Source organism: Neofelis nebulosa, chromosome 5, assembly GCF_028018385.1.
Source record: "Neofelis nebulosa isolate mNeoNeb1 chromosome 5, mNeoNeb1.pri, whole genome shotgun sequence".
Taxonomy (NCBI): Eukaryota; Metazoa; Chordata; class Mammalia; order Carnivora; family Felidae; genus Neofelis; species Neofelis nebulosa.
Window position 1 is genome coordinate 93783876 of NC_080786.1, and position 13068 is coordinate 93796943.

General features: G+C 45.1%; 1 protein-coding gene across 9 annotated transcripts in view; it reads right to left on the bottom strand.

The window, feature by feature from the left end:
- Positions 1-460: 460 nt before the first annotated feature.
- Positions 461-13068, bottom strand: part of ADPRH (ADP-ribosylarginine hydrolase) — a 37786-nt gene continuing 25178 nt past the window's right edge. For 7 of the 9 annotated variants that reach the window (XM_058731294.1, XM_058731293.1, XM_058731296.1 and 4 more), the window contains 6 exons: positions 12695-12784; positions 10327-10494; positions 8898-8987; positions 5161-5269; positions 1488-1652; positions 461-890 (listed from right to left, as the gene is read on the bottom strand). In XM_058731294.1, coding sequence (XP_058587277.1) covers positions 806-890; positions 1488-1652; positions 5161-5269; positions 8898-8987; positions 10327-10494; positions 12695-12784 — 707 coding nt within the window. In that variant the 3' untranslated portion in view covers positions 461-805. Of the gene's footprint in view, positions 891-1487; positions 1653-4463; positions 4622-5156; positions 5270-8897; positions 8988-10326; positions 10495-12694; positions 12785-13068 lie in introns of those variants that run through there. The other 2 variants (XM_058731297.1, XM_058731295.1) reach the window with 2 other exon arrangements.

Genomic DNA, 13068 nt, shown 5'->3' on the forward strand with positions numbered 1-13068 from the left:
ACCTAGGGCAGGATGAGCTAACTCAGCCCCTAGCCTGAGGGAACAGCACCATCCCTTCTGGTTTTCCCACTTCCTACTAAGACCTTTGTAAATAGTCCTTTTATTAAATTCTCCTCAAATTACCCTGTTAGAGCAAATCATCTGTTTCTTGCTGGACTATGGCTGTATACAAGGTAACTTACAACAAAGTTTGGGAAACACTGACCCAAAGAAAATTCATCTATATTCCCCAAAGATCTCTCTGATTCCCCAAACCTTCCAGATATCAAGAGAAGGCAACGGTAAGGAATGGTGAATGGTGCCATCTTTTCCCAGCCCTCCATCCCCTCTCCTGTTCCAAGCACTTCTTCTCAATTGCTATTTTAATACAGAGAATTCAGCGCCTATTGTTTTCTCCATCCTATAGAAAACCACATTTCTATACATCACAGAATTCCATTCCAATAAAACAATGAAATAATTCAGATATTCCATGGTGTTTTATTATTTTTTTTTTAAAAAAACATTGTTCCTGTGAATGTTTCCATTGAATCCTAGGCACAGATGTTCAAGGATATGGGGCAATTGCAGTTAATATGCAGTTAAGTAGGAATAGAAAAGCTGAAGCGGTATTTTTGCAAGGCTGTTCAAATTGGTAACAGAGACAAAGCTCTGATAGAATGAGTTATCTCTCCCCTCTAAGGTGGCTATTATGGGGAAAATAACCATGAGTTTTGCCTTCTTTCTAGTAGTAATGCCTAGAGTAAGTTGAACATAGCTCCCCGACCTCTGAAATCCAGGGAGATGCATCCTGCCCAGGCTTATACTATACACACTTTAGTTTCAGGTCATGAGAAATGGTCACACTCGCTTGTAAGTTCACTGGCTCAGGTAAGCAGACAGTCTGTTTGCTGCAAAAGAAGAGCAACAAGAAGGTATGCGCTCAGGGCAGGTCCCCGATTGCTCAGGAAAGAGGGCTAGGAGTTGTGTGCTCTTGTGTTACCATGATGTCAGATGAAAGAAGCCTATAGCTGTCTATTATAGGAGTCTACTACTCCTGTCCTCCAAGTGCCCAGGGTGTTAAGACTAATATAAATTTGTGCTAGAGGCACAGGTGGATCCACAGCTGTGAATGTGACCAGTGGAGACTAAGGAGGAGGAATTATGCAATGAGAAGTCTTTGTTTCAATAAATCGTATGTAGAAACGGAATAAGACATATATAAAATAGATTTTATATGTATATATAAAATTATTCAGCTGTATATCAGATAAAATGAAGTTTCTTATATTGAAGTGGGAATGGGAAATTGAAGCCTACCCTCTTTGGCTTTTGAACACCTCCAACCCAAGAGGGCCCCATAGGAAATCAAGAAAACCCTAGGTTTTTGTCATTTCTGTTGAAGAAGCTAATCTCTGTGATGAGACTGTACCTCAACAAATGTCACATCTCAGGTCAGGATTGGTCCTTGTGGGTATGTATGGGGCAGGTGTGGATTCTGGGCTTACTTGTCATTGACCGGCAAAGGAGCAGTGCAGAACTTTCCAGCAATGGTAGTCCGGTCTTTTTTCCAAACTAGGTTGGAAGAATGAAACTTGAATTTCACTTGGTTTATCTGGCACTGAGCATTGGTGTGAGCTATGATTCCTCTCCCCTGGAGTTGCTGTCTAGGTCTGCAAGGGAAAGGGAAATTAAGTTATTGAAGCACTTTTGGCCTTTGCTTCCCCTTGGCTCCTATGGGGTTCCGCTGGTAGCATTGGTTAGTTTCATGCACAAAAGAACTCCTTGAAGGTGGGGACCGTGATCCTTTGTATCACACTAACCAGTCCCTTTGCACATATACTCACAGCTTTGAACATGGCTCAGAAAATAGTTGTTGATTTTTAAAAATATTTTTTAATGTTTATTTATCCATTTTGAGAGAGAGAAAGAGAGAGAGAGCATGAGCTGGGGAGGGGCAGAGAGAGGGAGAGAGAGAATTCCAAGCAGGTTCCACACTGTCCGCGCAGAGCCTAACTCAGGGCTCGAACTCATGAACCATGAGAGCATGACCTGAGCTGAAATCAAGAGCCAGAGGCTTAACCAACTGAGCCACCCAAACACCCCTAGTTGTTTTTTTTTTTTTCTTTTGAGGAAGATTCTGTACAACTTTAAAAGCTGTTCCTTTTTTTTTTTTTTTTAATTTTAGAAGTGTTTTGAAATACTTCAGAGGAAAAAAATAAGGTTTTTTCCCTTTAAGAAGCTGCATGAATGGAGGAGCTTGCAAACTAACAGGGTATGAAGGACGCTATGAGTAAGTGGCCGAAAGACCTGGTTTGGGTAAATTTTCTAATTAGAAGGAAACCTTGGGATTTCACAAAGCTATAGAAAGTAGACTCACACACAAAGCTATAGAAAGTAGACTCACACATAAACTCCCCCCAGCCCCGCCTTTTTCAATTTCTATCTGCAAGAGAGAAAAAAACCAACAAACAAGGAACTGAAGATAACCATGTTCTGATAGTCTTCTTCAAAAGAGTAATGCAAATTGTTTTGGGGAGAAGGAAGAATCTGTAGATATCTATTCCAATCACTCAGGGAGGATTTAAAAGTGTAGTGGTTGAGGGGCGCCTGGGTGGCTCAGTCAGTTAAGAGTCCGGCTTCAGCTCAGCTCATGATCTCATGCTCCGTGAGTTCGAGTCCCACATCGGGCTCTATGCTAACAGCTCAGAATCTGGAGCCTGCCTTGGATTCTGTGTCTCCCCTCTCTCTCTGTCCCTTCCCCACTCGTGCTGTGTCTCTATCTCTCAAAAATAAGTAAACATTTAAAAAAAAGTGTAGTGATTGAGGCTATGCCCAGAGATTCTGCTGCAATTGGCCTGGGGCAGGGTTTGGGGGTCAGTGGTGTTTAGTGCTTTCCAGGTGATTCTAATGAGTGGCTATTTATGTGTCATTGTCAATGTTGGCTCATTTACCCATGCAACCAAGAAGCAATGAAAACACCTTGTGGAAATAATGTGACCTTGAACTGATGTAGTGAAAATTATTCAGCTATAATCTGCAAGACTAACGTGGGCACCTGAAAATCTGTGTTGGGGTCCTGATTGCCTGCGGGACTTCTCTCTTTGGCCTGTGTGAGCTGGAGCCCTGGCTGGTGGCAGGGTGTTTGGGAATCCAGAAATGTGCTCCTCTCAGTGGAAACTTGTCTTCCCTGGTAGTGCAATTAACCTCCAATACTGCAGCCTGAGAAATATTTCCAAACTCCAATCTGATCCGGTCACTCTCCTGCTTCAAATTCCCAGTGGCTCCCCAAACTGCTCTCAGGATAAAAATAAAAATCCCTAACCTGTCCTTCAATGCCTGGCACAGTCTGGCCCTCAGCTGCGACCCCTGCTCCCCCAGCTTCCTTCTCCAATGCCTCACCCCCTGCTCTCCACTCCCTGCGCCATATTCTCACTAACCCCTGGCCTGGGTAACTCCTGTGAATCACTACTCAAATGTCAATTCAAACACTCCTCAAACATCACCTTTTCACACTTGGTCAGGCTCTGTCTCACTTGTCCTCATGGCACCTGCCACTGTGGACAATTGTACATTTCTGTGCACACGCACTGGTCATTTCCGTGTTTGTGATTCATGCGTTCCCCTGCCAACCACACTTCTCAGGCTCCCCTGCCAGCAGGTTCCAGTGAGGTCTAACTTGCAGGAGGCACGCACAGTGGGGAGACTGCTTTGGACTGTGATTCCAGAGGGGATATATTTCCTGCCTGCTTCCAGATCCTGCTGGTATTCTACAAACACCTCCGGGCTTTCTTCCTCCAACCCCATAGGCGGAGTGGCCTCTGTTGCTGATCTCTGCGGTGCCTCACGCTCCTTTTGGGTTTCCAGCCCTCCCAACACATTTGTAATTAGTTCCCTGGGTTGAAGTCCCTCTATTGGACTCCCAGCTTGGACTCTGGTTTCTGGACTGTACCCTGACCAAGACAGTTACTTCTCTGATTAGACTGGCTCCTGCTGGCTTGGGAGTAACTAACCGATTGCTTTTTTTTTTTTTTATGATTATTTATTTATTTATTTTGAGAGAGAGAGCATGCATGCAAGCATGAGCAGGGGAGGGAGAGAGAGAGAGAGAGAGAGAGAGAGATGGAAAGAATCCCAAGCAGGCTCCGCTTTGTCAGCGTAGAGCCCAATGCAAGGCTCAATCCCATGAACCAGTGAAATCATGACCTGAGCCAAAATCAAGACCCGGAAGCTTAACCAACCGAGCCACCCAGGCACCCCTAACCAATTGCTTTTTATTTAAAAAAAAATTTTTTTTTTTAACGTTTATTTATTTTTGAGACAGAGAGAGACAGAACATGAACGGGGGAGGGTCAGAGAAAGAGGGAGACACAGAATCTGAAACGGGCTCCAGGCTCTGAGCTGTTAGCACAGAGCCCGACGCGGGGCTCGAACTCACGGACCGCAAGATCGTGACCTGAGCCGAAGTCGGCCGCTTAACCGACTGAGCCACCCAGGCGCCCCACCAATTGCTTTTTAAAGAAACATGCACCACTGCTGCTGAGTTCCTGTCCCCTGCCAGGCCTGAGCCTTCCTATAGGTGAAGTTCTCTGTCTTCCCACCTCAAGTGTGGTCCTGCCAGCCGCTATGCCCAGATGTGACCCTATAAGGGAAGGAAATGCTCAGCCCAGTTCCAGAGATTGGCACCACCTGGCATCAAGCCCCGCTGGCCTCACCTTGTACTCATTTGCTAACTGACCCTCTGCCTGTGATTCAGTTCTACTAACTCACCTAGAGTTAACTCACCTACTTTCCAAGAGTAGGTTCTTCGCAGTCTCTGGCCAGCCCTCCCTGGGCTAGTGGCTGAGGTCCTCCTACTTGCTGACATCCCTGACGTGGCCTTCCTGGAGTCCTGACTACTGTTTCCTATCGGGGACCCAATTACTTTGTTCTCACCACTTTTTGAGACATCCCATGACTGCTGTCTGCCTGCTTCAGCTGCTGTTGTCTGAATACACTATCCTTGGACCCAGTACTGATCCTGAACCTGGGACAGTTGCCCACCATGTGTCTGTGGGGTGCATCTGTAGTAGGTGCTGCCCTCACCCCCACCTCCAGCCCAGCGGGCTCGGGTTACCCATCAGTGATCGCACAGGGCCTGTTGTGGGAGATGTGTGCATGTAACGCGGGACACTTACGTACATGGTGATCTCGACCGAGGAAGTAACATTGCTGCTAATAAAGGTGATGGAGATACAGGTATCCTTCTTTCTTGGCTCCTGCAAGTAAAACTCCACGAGGCTGTGATGCACTGGGAAACCAAAGCAGAGCAGATGCCTGGGCCAGAGGTCAGTGGGTACAACATGCAAAAAGCCCCGGAGAGCAGCAGTGCAGGGATCTGAGATCTACCTCTTAACAGCCGTTGACTAGCAGCAGATTATCTGTCATCCCAGATCCTTAGCTTCCTCATTGTAAATTGGGGATAATAAAAATGGGTCTGAATGAGAGTTAAATGAGTTAATACAAAAGTCCTTAGACAGTGTCTGTGCCTAGGAAGCATTCAATACATGTTAGTTTTTATTATTACCTATAATGCTAGAATGTCCCACTCCTCCCTGCTTGATGACATTATCTCGGTGGTATGATTTTAAAAGAACTGAAAAGGATCTTTCTTATACTAAATAATTAACTCCTAAAATAACCCTCCATATGCACAGTGTCAGGGAGCCCACTTGTGTGTAAGAGATGACTATTTCCCTCTCTGTGGCAGCTGGGTGCCTGTATGGCATCTCCACCCTCCCAGGCAGCATCGATCCTGGGGCTCTCAAACTTGCGTCATTGACATAAACCAGACGAGGAGCCTGGCTCATGGTGATGCCCCTGCTGTCTCTCTGGCAAGAGAAGTTAAGAATTACAGCTTCCCTAACCTCCTATCCTTTCCTTATTAAGGGGGAGACCCATCTGGTGGCATTTTGCAGTATCTTTAGTCTTGGGGCATTTCCACAGACTTCTTTGGTGATCGGGACATAGCTGGACAGGCAATTCTTCACTTCTGCCCTACTTGTACTTTTTCATTTGTCATGTTTTAAAGGCAAATATTGGGGGGACACCAAGTGGATTTTGGTAGACTCACCACTAAGCTGGAGGAGTGCTATGATCCATCTGGGCTAATGGAGTTGGTAACAAGACTCACTGACAGGTGCTAAGATGCCAAGAACCCACATGGAAGAAAAGAGAGCACCGTATGCTTCCTCTCCACAGAGGAACACATCCAATGCCATGCCCCTTCTGTCTCTTTCTCAGTTGTTTGCTAGAGGATGCAGACTGTTAAGGTAATGGGCAAGGGCTAAATTGTAGTGGGTAACTGAAATCTGGAAAAAAAGCTAAATTACATAAGCTTTAGGAATTGAATTCTCTGGGCTGACTTTTACATATTATACCACTTCTTCCTTTGCCAGCAGATCTCACCCATTAAGAAAGTTTCCTAAAGTTCTGCTTCTCTCTTTATATTATCTGGAAGCCCCAAGAGGGTCAGGTCTACTAACACTGGATGGGTGGGAATCAGTAGTGGAATCCAATCTCCAGTGCAGGAGTCAGACATGGGAGGCAGCAGACAGAGCCCTGGATGGTTGATCAGGAGATCTGGATCCAAAGCCTGGCCCCGCTGCTTACTCACTGTTTCCTTTCCCTAAGTCACTGAGCCTCTCTGTGTCTTGGCTCCTTCATCTACAACCCTCGATATCACCTCACAGAACATTGGCAAGGATTAAATGAGGTAATGGAGAGAAAGCACTTTGTGTGAAACACTGTTCTATAAAGGCAAAAGCAATACTGTTAGAAAAACTATTTAGAAACAATAGAAACACTATTTGTTTTCAACAATAGTGTTGAAAACAATAGAAAAACTATTTGGAGAAGGTTCTCTGCCCTGCTGGTGCATGTCTGGCAGGGGTCAGGGGTGACCACTGTCCTGTTGAACACTGCTGAGACCCAGGCAGGCCGAGCGGGACGATGGGCACCCAGTGCGTGGGGCCCGGGAGTGGGTGAGAGCGGGAGCTGCAGGCCGTTGGTACTACCCAAACTACCAGGTGGATGGCCTATCCCTCCAGGTAGAGGAGAGTCCCAGCTTCAGTGCTCAGAACAAAAAGCTCAGAATTGCAAGGCGCAGAGCATGCAGAAAAGCAGGTACTCGGGCTGGTTTATTTCTTTCTGTAGCTCTGTGAGGTTTTTGAACAGATAGGGCCATGCTTCTGGGGCATGGAGAGGGAGTCTCACAACAAATACGAAACAGTCAGAAAAATTATAGCTGTGTGAGTCTGCCTCAGCAGGGACTTTGAAATGCCTCTAACCTCAAGTGTGCCCCAGGCTCCCTGCCATGTGTGTCCCTGGCTGAGCAGACAGGAAGGAGCCAGTTCAGGTTGCTGTGAAGCTGTCCCAGAACTGGAAGTAAAACTGGACATCTGGTCCTGGCATCGCTGCCTCCACCACTGGACAAAGCATCCTCCCCCAGGCTGACCTCTGGAGGGGGCGGTGAGGACAAAAGAGGATCCAAGAAATATGGTTGTAAAGAGCAGATTCTCAGAAGCAGAGGCAAAGAAGCCAGTGTGGAGGCAGGTGGTGACATGGAAAGAATACAGATTTTGGAGTCAGAAGACCTGAGTTGAATTCTGCCTTTTCCACACCACTGTGTAGCCTTGGGCACAAGGCTTAATCTCTCAGAACCTCCCCGTCCTCACAGCTAACTAGAGTGGGGTTGTCAAATGAGCAGATATATGTGAGAAGCCCACAGTCGACTCTTATAATCCACTTGTTCCTAAGAGGTAGCCATGAATTCTCTCTAGCATGATAAACACCCGCATCTAGTCTCCCCCAGTCCTCTGAATGATAAAAGGAGGGGAATTATTACTTATCAAGCTCCAGTCACTGTGCTAGCAACTCCCTGTATACTATTTTATTTTACCCTCACAATTGATTCTTTAAAGTAGATACTGTTGTTGTTCCCATTTTCTACATAAGGATGGAGAGTTCAGCCAGGTTAAGTAACTTCCTTCTGATGACACATCTGGTAGGTGGAGAAGCTGACATTCAAATCCAAGTCTGTATGACCACAATCTGAACTTTGGGCTCCATATCACATGGCAACAGGAGTTCTGGTCCAAGGAAGGAATGGCCATAAAGAAAGATCCCTCCACCAACCAGACACAAGCTGATCAGAATATCAGAGTTAATTTGGATATACAGTTTATCATCCTAACCAGCATACTTTTGTCCTATACACACAATAAACCAGACAGGATCCTATGATAACAAGCACTAAGGAAGTATAATCACTCTACTTAAGAAGCAAACAGCATAGGAGACAATGATGCTTCAACCTGTAATATTTCATAGAATCTAAGACACATTTTTCTCTCACATTTAACATCTTTTACTGGTATCTTAGCTTCAGTGAAGCATAGTGGTTAGAAGCAACAGTAAATAGTTGGAGTATGTGTATGTAGGGGGAGTAGAGTAGAGAGCAAGGTTCAACATTCCTTAGAGACCCTGACCTAACAGGGCTGCCAGGGTAGGAGACACATAAGATGGGCATCGAGGAGGGGGTGAAAAAAAGTATGCAGGAAGGATGAAGCCAGAGGGTGCTCCCAAAAACCACATTACAGAGAACCCACACTGAAGTGAGGTGGGGAGGAACTAGGATAAGTATACAGACAGCAAGATACCTGATAATCTGCAGTAGAGCATGGGTTGGACTAGCTCTGAAAGTTTAGGGTCTAAGACCAGTAGCTGCTGCCCCTCACCCCTCCTATGACATCTTTGCGCCTGTCCTTCACCTCACGCCTGAGCTCCCATGCCATGCTAGACACAGCCCACGCCAGAGCCCTGGACTCTGCAGAACAGCACAGTAGCATACCTGAGCTACACACAAACCCCCCACTCACCACAGTACGGAGCCATGGAAGTGGTCCGGAGGTACACTTTCACTTCCTTGGGAAGCGGCTGTATCTTAACACCACTTTGTTCCATCAGCCCTGGAAATACAGAGGCAAAGACAAAAAACAAGATCCCTGAGGAGGCCATTTCAGTGTCCCATGGCACGCAACCACATATTGATTAATTTGCACACCCATTCATTCTACAAACAACTACACTGTATGCTCATTATATGTCATGCCCTAAGGTGGGTCCCAGGATACATACAGTTTAGTCCAGTCAAAGATAAACACACAGATACACAGGAAGCACATTTTTAAAGATCATCTGGCCCATTCTCAGGAGGTATGTATCAGAAATTTGAGATTAGATCTCCAATTTGTAAAATAATCTATTAGACAGTTGTTTTAACGGCATTTATATCCTTCACAGACAAAGCACGGAAAGCGTTTGACCTGAAGAATAGTGGTTGACAAGTTAAGGAAGGGCATAACAAGCAGGGAGTACAGTTTGGACAAAGGCATACAGGGTGAGGAAACATGAAACATGAACATCCCTGGGGTGTTCAGTGCCAGGGAAAGTGTAGTGAGAGCTGAGGCTGGGGAAAGTGTGAGGTGGCTGGTCCATCACATTTGGGGGAAATTGTGGCATACGCACAATGAGTAGGAAGTAATGTTGATTTGCTTTATTGTGGGAAGCTACATCTACTTTAACATTTTGTCAAGCTGCGGTTCTGAGTAGCAGCTAGGTGTGGGAAGTGGGAGAATGAGGGCGAGAAAGGAACCATTTATACTCCCCCAGAGTTCTTCCTGAAACCACCTTGGAGAACCCTAGGATGTTCTCAGCAATGACCTGCACAGGGTGAATTGAGGTCAGATCCCTCAGCCTTTCCCCAGCCCCCCTCCCCAGACTAGCCTGGGTCATCCAGCAATGTGCCCAAGCCAGCCAGCAATTAGGCAGCCCTCCAGCTGACACATGGTCACCACAGCCTCAAACCCCTAAAGGGGGCCATATGTGCCACTCATGGGGATTCCCCACAACACCTTGATTTAGAATCTACCAGGAATTGGAGAATGGCTGGCCTGGCTAGAAAGACCTATGGCAAGCATCTGGTCTGGGAGTGGGGGCAGCAGTTCTGAATTCTACCAATGTTTATAAAGTGTCCTTTGCCTGGACTTGCAGACAAGGGGCTGCGTGTGAAGGGTGTGTGCAGAGCAAGTAGAGTATCAGGCAACAGCATGCATGGCGAGAGGTGGGATGTGGAAGGCCAAATGCCATCCTCCAGGTGGGAACAGGCTGAACATTTCATTGGTGAATTTCCTTACTGTAGTTGGATAGACTTATTGACCACAGAAGAGCAGGACTTAAACAGGTGACAATTAGCAAGACTTGAACTTTCCCCAAATTGTCAAAGGAAGTCAAAGGGGTGGCATTTACCAATCCTTGGGCAGGAAAGCAGAAATGGGTTAAAACAATCCAGACATTTTCCAGCAAGAAAGGCCTTGTAGTTGGCACAGGGAAAGGCCATCAATGGACAGGAATTCTCCAGGGCACTGATGTAGAGGTACACGGCCCTCATGTGATCACAGATCAGGTAACTGTAACCTTAACAGGGTAAAAAACACAACCAATGTTTTAGTTTAAGACAAATGAAAATCCCTCCATGCTACTTATTATAACTCTATTGAATTTTATATTCCAGCAGGCTACAAATACATGGGATGTCTCTTGAGCCACATTTTTTAATGTTAATGGACATGGCTACTGCTTTCTTCCTTTTCCTTTTCCAGAGATACCTAAGCTTAATCTATCAAAAAAAAAAGTTTAATTTGAGACCCATTCTTTCATGATCATCAAACTCTCTTTCAGAAAATGGGAGCTTTCAGACAATTGGTGACCTTTACCCACTTCTCACAATGAATATCTGTCTACACATTTTACTTTCTTCATCAACACCCAACAAAAATTTTTATAACCTCATGATACTCATCCCAGCAATGAAACAATCAAGGGAGTCAGCTCTAGGTTCTGAGGTCTTCAGAGTCCCCCTTCACCTTGGGACCCCCACTCTGGGACCAGTAACCACATCCGAGCTGTGTGTCAACTTTCTTTTTCCCATGGCTGGCACACTCTCTATGGGCAAGCTCCTTCCAGCTGCAACAGGGAGGTGGGGGATACAAACCAAACCCTTTTCAAATTGTGTTATGAAGAAAAATGAAAAGTGGCTGCTGAAATGTCACAGAAATATTCAAAAGCCATTAAAACCAAACTATCCCATCTGGTAAAAAAAAAAAAAAAAGTTGGAAAATCTACAAATTGTGAAAGGAAACATGTTTTTGGATAATCAATGAATTTAGTAAATTAGATTAGGGATTATTCAATAAAATTGTCAAAAGAATCCTTAAAGTGTCAAAAATTTGGTAAGGCAAGAAAAGACTAAAAACAGTAATCAGAAATCAGGATAAAATTCCCGTAAGAAATGCTGATAGGTTGGCTATGTTCATAAGAAGAATGTGAGAAGATTAAACAACCCTTGGTCCTTAGCTTTTGACAAATTTAATATTATTTAAAATAATGCTAAGAAGAATGAATTCAAAAAGAACATTCTAGGGGCGCCTGGGTGGCTCAGTCGGTTAAGTGTCTGACTTTGGCTCAGGTCATGATCTCACGGTTTGTGAGTTCGAGCCCCACGTCGGGCTCTGTGCTGACAGCTCAGAGCCTGGAACCAGCTTTGGATTCTGTGTCTCCTTCTCTCTCTGCCCCTTCCCAACTTGTGCTCTGTCTATGTCTCTCAAAAGATAAACAAATGTAAAAAAAAATTAAAAAAAAAAAGAACATTCTAGAAGAATACATTGACCCTTGAACTTAATTATTAATAGCCTATTGTTGACCAGAACCCTTACTAATAACATGAACAGTTGATTAAGACATATTTGGTGTAAGTGTAATACTGTATTCTTACAGTAAAGTAAGCTAGAGAAAAGAAAATGTTGAAAAAAATCACAAGGAAGAGAAAATACATTTACAGTACCGTACTGTATCAAAAAATCCATGTATAAGTGGACTCGTACAGTTCAAATTCAAGTTGTGCAAGCATCAATTGTGTATTTAGAAAAGAAACTGTACATTTTTTTATTAAGTTCATTTATTTTGAGAGGAAGAGAGGGCAAGGGAGGACAGAGAGAGGGAGAGAGAGAATCCCAAGCAGGCTCTGCACTGCCAACGCAGAGCCCGACACAGGGCCTGAACTCACAAACTGTGAGATCATGACCCAAATCGAAAACAAGAGTCAGATGCTTAACTAACTGAGCCACCTGGGCACCCAAGAAATGTATATTTATTGAATGCACTCAAGATTATCTTAAAAACAATTTTGGGGAACTGTCAAATTTAGTAAGTCATCAGTGAATTGAACCTTCAGCTAGCCAGCTTTGGGTGTGTCGTTCTCCTTCTACCACAACTAAGCTCCGCAGAGGATGCAGCTAGTGTGGACCTGCCACAAATCAGGGCCCAGGAAAAATAGGGTTTATTGGCTTGAGTGATGATATATCACTGCAGGGCTTAAAAAGTGGGTAGGCCAGGAGAAGTATGGTGTACACTTTTAATTTCGGGCACTCCTCCCCCGGAATTCCTGGGCTCCAAAGACATCCATTCAATAAGTGTTGGGAAAGGCATTATGGGGCATAACAAAGGACATGAGAAGGAAGACCCCCGTGTGTTCCACACTGGCTGACTCAACATAAAGGCTACTGGTGAATTCCAGCCTCTGGGGCAGCCAAACCCCAACTCTCTCTGGCTTTCTGACCTGCATGAATGAAGGTGGGACAGCCAGGTTGGTCTTGGCCTCCATTGACGAAGTAGTCCACGTGTCCAACAGGAATCCGAATACCCGCATCTGGAAGGAGGAAGAATCTCATTACTTCTGATTGCAGGGGCTTATTTTCCAGGCCCCACAGCAGGATCCACTGGCAGCAGAGCCTGAGCTCTGCCTTTGGGAGCGCATCCACTCTGTGTGCTCCTTGGGTGCCCACCTCACTCCTAAGTGCTGTGAAACTGAAGAACCTGCCATCAGTTTTCTAAAGGTGTTTTTACACACTGGAAAGAAGCAAAGAAGAATAAAGCCATAAGATACTCATATTTCTCTAATAAATTCGAGAAAAATATCCCTTAACATAAGTT